The 6,757-nt window shown below is 43.6% G+C and overlaps 1 protein-coding gene across 1 annotated transcript in view; it reads right to left on the bottom strand.

Annotated features, from left to right (window-relative positions):
* Positions 1-1,957: 1,957 nt before the first annotated feature.
* Positions 1,958-6,757, bottom strand: part of LOC102384812 (integumentary mucin C.1-like) — a 24,822-nt gene continuing 20,022 nt past the window's right edge. The window contains exon 8 of the mRNA XM_006034941.1: positions 1,958-2,185. Within this exon, the coding sequence (XP_006035003.1) occupies positions 2,178-2,185 (8 nt within the window). The 3' untranslated portion in view covers positions 1,958-2,177. The remainder of the gene's footprint in view (positions 2,186-6,757) is intronic.

Genomic DNA, 6,757 nt, shown 5'->3' on the forward strand with positions numbered 1-6,757 from the left:
TATCTCTTGGATGGCTTGTGTTTTCTGTATCCACTTTCCTTCTGTATGGCTTATACTTATGTCACTCTGAGGTGATGTATTTCCTCACTGCTGTTGTTAATAATTTGAACAATTACAGTTCTTTTTAATTAAGTATGTATTCTTGACAGCCGTTGCCACAACTAATGAAGGGAGGTGGGTCAGGCATATATAGTTCTGTCCCTGATCCTGGGTACAAGTCAGAGCAACTCTAAGGATGACAGGAGGCAAGCCTCAAGTTTTGGAAGCACTAGTTCCCAGTCTTCTCTGCTGTCTGTCAGAAGTTTATCTCTTCTTCTCTTTTTGTTTCTATCCTGAATGCATCTAGAAATGGGAGTTTCCAGTGACTAAAAGAAACCTGTTGGGAATATCATGGGTATATATTGGAACACAAATGAAAATTTGAAAAACTTGTCCCAAATCAGTACCAAGCAGTTTCCTGCTGTCTTCAGAAAGGCTGCAGGATGATGGTGTCTGATGCTATGTGAATATATATGCGCTGCTTCCAGTTTGAGAAGTAGGCACAGGCTACTGCCTGAATGGAAAGCAGCACAGCAGTGTTCAAGTGGCACTGTCCTTAGGATAATTAACTCTGCCTCTCAGCAGAAACAATCCGTGTGTCGCAGTACTGCATAGTGTCTACAGTAACCAGAACAGCAAGTGATGTCCACTACTCTTTGCTTCAGAGGCCTGTTTCAGAGCACGTAGATCTGCATCTCAGATTTTGCTGCCTGAAAACTGGTTGCTTTATTTTGTTAGCCTAGCTATGTCCAGAAGGCAGTTTTAGCTCTGGGGTGTGAACTTTTCAAATCTTTGCCCAAAATAGATTGGTTGCAAAAACACAGTATAGTTCAGACCTAAATATGAGGCAGGGCAACTAAAACCTGTAGTACAGTGGTTAGGGGGAGGAGTAAGGAGCCTTGCTGAATTCATGGACTATCAAGGACAACATGGGCAGGGGAAGCCAGGGGCACTACCATGCTCCTAAGCTTGACACTGCAGAGATTGCTGAGGGAAGCTGAAGTGCCTGATCTAAGTGGAGGTATATTTTTAACCCCAAAGAATTAATGCTCTAGAGGATTTCTCTGCTCAGGTTCTGTATGTATATGTACAGAGCAACAATACGGATTTAAAAACCCATACATTTTAAACCTAGAAATGAACAATTAAAGAAAAATACTCCAACAGCCCATGCAATCTCTTATGTAAGGGTACTTGCATAAAATGTACACAGCCTGACTAACTGTGATCCTGTAGACTTGTTTTGGAAGCTCTCTTAATAATAATAGATGGTCCATCATGGGATTTTTCACAGTCTTTGAATCAATGTGGAGGCTATTATTGTCCTTGAAAAGCAATTACCTATAAGATATAATGTAAAAAATAGGTTCCTTAAGTTAATCAAATATATACCACAAAGGTAGAAGTCATTCCAAAATCTGAATCCATACATCTCAGGATGTGAAAGTTTAGCTCTGAATCTAGCTCTGAAGATGGGGTGGGTGTGTGAACGCTGGAACAGGATAAAGTAGAGGGAAACTAGTGACATGGATTCATTGATGACTTGGTTCAGAGGATTACAGCAATCTGCAGTTTAAATGATAATTTAGCTACTCTACAAGTAGTTGGAAGTTAGCTACTGTGGTTGCTATCTTCAAACAGGACTGACTGAAAATACAGATCAGGGAGAAAATGTTTCTGTACTGAATAAATTAAAAATGTTTGGAGAGAAATGTAAACCCGTTATATACAAATGATAGAGTAGAGAGCTAGAATACAGGAAAAACTATCTTTCTGTAGTTTTAGAAATCCCTTGAGGGGGTTAATGAACAAGCAGATAAAACATCTAGAAGGTGCAAAAGTATGTACCTTCCAGGAAGGAAGGCATCAAGGTACCATTTAAAAATAAAGGACAACACAACAGTTTTAAATTGTGTTCTGATATTTTTTTTATTCTTTGAACAGCTGCCTGGTACTAACCTACTAAGAAAAGTATATGCCATGCTTAACCATGTCATTGAAAAGAAATAAATCCAAGGCAAAATGCCCTGGAAATGAAAATTATTACAAAGTTCAAGATGTGAGGACTGTTATGTTCTTGCTTGAGTGATTCAATTGTCAGAGGGGATCCTGGTTCCAGTTTCTGGGTAGATTCACTTTTAGCAACCTAGGAAGGAGGAGAAAAAGGAAATCAGGTGAACAGTTGAAATTTTTTATCAAATACTTTGAGTGATGCAAAGAATTTTGATGTTGCAGATATTAAAATGTATGTGGAGCAGTTTTTCAACATGCCATTTTGTTTCTACATCTCTCTCTCTCTCCCTCTCTCTCTCTCTCCCTCTCTCCATATATATATATTGCCTAGATATTAACATTACAGTTGGGTAAATTATTTTTTTGCTGAATAACAGATTCACAAAAATTGCAATTTGAGATTACCCATAGGTATTTGCCAATTTGTGTAAATTTGATTCAGCTGAGAGAGTAAAAAAGGGAAAGCAAAGTCATCAAAATCCTAAAAGGTTCATATCAATATTTCTGAAACACAGGTTTTCAGTTGCCTAGGCTAGGTTCACAATGAGACTTTGCCACCATTCACAAAACTGAGATAGAAATAGCAACCCTCCTACACTGCAGAGGTTAGGGTACTTGGCAGGAATGTGGAAGAGAGAGATTCAAATCTCTTGCACGTTTCAAAGGTCTTTCACCTAATGAAAGAATGTCCTTACCCCGAGGCTACTGGGTATTGTGAACGGGCATCCTCTCATCTCCTCCTCATGAAACTCTGTCACTTTGTATAACAAACTTATTAATTGGGTCCATTTGAAAGAGCATGATAATCACCATAAAACTTGGTGGTGAGGGCACTGCATTGGGAGAGGGAACAGCCTCCCTGAAATAGCCAGTACTGATGATTGTAGGAGGTGGAAGCTACAGATGGAAATCTTCTCAGGAGGAGAATGGGAATTGGACCTGGGTCTCCTCCATCCTCAGTGGGTGCCCTAAAATCTAGCCTCCAGTCTCCAGTGGAGGGGTGCTCTGCCCATGCTGTGCCACAGTCATGTGGCATGGGCTCTGGAGGAGGAGAGCTTTTGTTGTACTACCCTGCAGCTGAGAGGTGGGGAAAAGTGGCAGCAGCAACTGGAGTCCTATTCCCCATCTGCCTCAGACCCAAGTTCATAGATTCATAGATGCTAGGGTCGGACTCAATGACCTATTGAGGTCCTTCTGACTCTAACATCTATGAATCTATAAGTGCTGGAAAATAGGCCTGTGCAAGGTGGCTAGTATTTGCTTCGGATTTGCATTTGGCCAATTGGGGAACAGTGATTCAATTTGGTGATTCGAATCACTGTCTCAAATCGATTCGGCCAAATCTGAATCAGAGATTCAGCTGCTGCTGAATATCTGAATCAAAATGGCAATGGCAATGCCTGCCCTGCCTGCCCCAGGTCCCAGCACTTTGAAAAAAAAAAAAAGCCCTGACTCACTGGGTGCTGCCAGGTGGGAGGGCGATCCCCACTGCCCTGCGCTGCATGGTGGGCTCTCTCAGCCTCCCCCCCATGGCTGCCCCACCCACCCCAGCTCCGGTTCTTTAAGGAACAACCCCCCAAAACCCCAGACTCACAGGTTCCTGCCCAGCAGGGACAATCCTCGCTGCCCCCCACTGGCCCGAGCCCCACAAAGCTCTTAGGCTGCTGCAGGAGCTGGTGAGTTCGGGGTTTTTTTTAGGGTTTTTATTTTTCCCCTTAAAGGGCCAGAGTTGGGGCGAGCAGGGCAGCCATAGGGGTGGCTGAGGGGGTGGGCAGGGGTTGGAGACTCCCCCCATGGTCTCCTCCTCCTCTAGTGCCCCCCCCCACTTACCAGCTCCGAGTCCAGCTCTAGTTCCCTGCTGCAGCAACTGGGGGCTGCCTGAATCATCAAACCTCTCCAAATCTTTTCCAAAGATTGGAGAGCTTCAAATCGTTTTGGACCTTTTTAATGGTCCCCTGATTCAATTCGCATTCGGAGCCACTGAATTGTGCTGAATCTCCTCCAAATCGAATCAGCACACGAGGCTTTCCACAGCCCTACTGGAAAGGGAGTTCAGGGGAGCAGAGAATTTGCCCCATAATTCCTCCATACTTTGTTAATCACAGGCACTGCCCAATTTAAATGTTCCAAGTATATAAAGGAGTTAGGAATCATAAAGCCAAGACCTTTATGCCTGTAAGGTAAAAGTTATGAGCTACAATAGTGGTCTTTACTTGTCTCATTAAAAACTCTTGTTAGTGGGACATGCTTAACATGATAGCGATGCAGCATAAAGTAGGTTTTGATGAATGGTAAGTCACCAAAGTTTGGTCAATTACTGAATATACCAACCATGCTGAGCTCTTGTAAATAGTGTTCAGGCACTAGGTTCCCAGGGGTTTAATTTTCCTTGTTAAGCAATGTGCATAATGAAGGAAAAAGGGGGAGGTGTCCCATGGGTCTGAGAGAAAAATTGTGCCTCAGGAGACGAAATGTTTCCTAGAAGTACCCGGCAAACAAGAGCAGAGTGATTTGTGGAAACCAGAGTGGCTGGTGGAGGTACTTTTCTTATGCCTCCCATCTCCATGCTTACTGTGTACCCCAGGCCCACTCAGGATGATCATCCTATTGCTCTCCAAATCACATGGCCTGAAATCCTGCTCAATCATTATTGAGCGTGGAAGTGGGGAAGACTAGATTCTTCCCCTCCCCACTCATTCTAACATTAGGGTGCCACAGAAGCTGGTTCTTCAACAAGGGTGTTAGATTTACCTTAAGTGAAAGAGCTACAAGAGCTCACTTGGAAAGGCAAAGGGCAGAAGTAGATCAGGCTCGGGGCAAATAGTTGTGTCTGGATGCAGCCTTCAAGCATGGGAAGTATATTTAGGATATAATCAAGCTCAATCTATGAGCTAAAATGTAGGTAGAGATTGAGGAGATGTTTGTAATTAACTGATGCGTTGTTTTTGGTAAATCCCAGATTCCTTCTCCAGTTGCTCAATCTTCCTATAAATAGAAGATACATTCCAAAGAATGTATTCTGTCTATAAGAAGATTGATTTTTTTTCTTCCTTGAATTCTGTGCACTCACAGAGTTCCTTAAACTCACCTTCCAGGGGAGTAACCTAACCAATAGACCATAAACTGTGCCAGGCAAAAGTGTCCTGGCAGCTAAACTGGGTTCTTTGCAGCTAGTGTATTGCATAGCCCTTGATAACGTTTTTGATAGATAACTGCTCTTTGTCACGGCTTTGCAGTCCCATTCTCTTCAGTGATGTGCTCAGTGACAGCCATGTAGTTGCAGTAGCCACCAGTGTGTTTGCACTGGTTGTAACTGATTGGGACTCGGGGCCAGATCCACAAAAGGACTCAGACTCTGAAAAGCCGAGAGTTTCTGTGCTTAAATTTAAGGCACTTTGACAGCTAGCAAAATCCTCAACCCCAAATGTTGGCACCTAGACCCAGATCCACAAACAACCCAGGTCCTTGAAATGGAACCTAGGAAGGATTTAGGGATCTAAATCCAAACTTCTGGTTCTCAAAATCCTCAGTCCCTTGCCGAGGAACCCTGGACAAACCATTAGTTTATAGACTCCTCAGTTTTGGGTTTAAAAAGTTACTGAAGCACCTTAGATCCTGCTTCTAGGAATACCCAGAAGCACCTCAGCCTCATTAAGGCTGATCAGCATGGGTGCCTGATGTACAACTGTAATCAAGACATTAGGCTTTCTGCCCATCCCTTCTCAACAGTTCACTTTGCAAGGCATTGTCAGAGTGTGGCTGCTGAAGCAAGTTACTGCTTTCCTTCCAAACATAGCTGCCAGGGGTAGACAGGGTCTATTGAAAGCTAAGTGGTTAGAGCATTGACCCAGGATGTGAGAGAGGAGGATTCTATATGAGGGGATTTAAATTCCCATCTCTCACCTTCCAGGGGAGTAACCTGACCACTAGACCATAAACTGTGCAGGAAGGAAGGAAGGTACCATTACTCCCTCCTATTGAAGCTGCTCCACTTTATTTAAAGACTGACTGTCCCAAGGAAGTGAATGCAAGAGGGAACATGACTGTAGCCTAGTACTCAAGACACTCTCTTGGGAGACAGAGGTATCCTGGGCCCAAGTCCCTGCTCCAAAGGCTGTCTATATACTTTATCCCTTGGACTACATAAACTGTCCTTGGAGCAGGGACTGAAACCAAAGTCTTTACTGTTCAAGGTGAAACACCTAACCAGGAAGCTAGACTCATACTCAAGCTCTCTCTGTTTTCATCTGGCTGGGTTTTGAAGAAAAGCAGTGACCCCTGCTCCATTTTTCTGTATTACAGGCAAAAGTGTCTGCTCTCCACAGAGGATCCCAGGCTGTGAATCCCACATGGAGGGTAGTTTCTCTCTGTAGCCTTGAATAAGGTGCCTAAGTCCTAAGAAGCAGAGGGACATCAGACACAACCATCTCTTTGGTATTCCCCGTTGGATACCAGTTCCCTCCTTAATGCACTGCTTTTAGTGGACCACTTTCTGTAGTACCTATCTTTTTCCTGTATTGTATAGGGAGCCTAGATGCCTCTCTAAGGACTGTGCATTCTACTGTGAGAGTAAGATGCCTATAAAATTCTACATTGCTCACTGTGCTTGAGTCCTTTCATGTCTACAGTGGCCTGTCAGACCCCTAAGTCCTCGTGAGGATCCATCCCTTAACACAGAATGTTATTGATGATGCACCAGCAGGAA

This window comes from Alligator sinensis, unplaced genomic scaffold (genome assembly GCF_000455745.1).
Source record: "Alligator sinensis unplaced genomic scaffold, ASM45574v1 scaffold643_1, whole genome shotgun sequence".
Taxonomy (NCBI): Eukaryota; Metazoa; Chordata; order Crocodylia; family Alligatoridae; genus Alligator; species Alligator sinensis.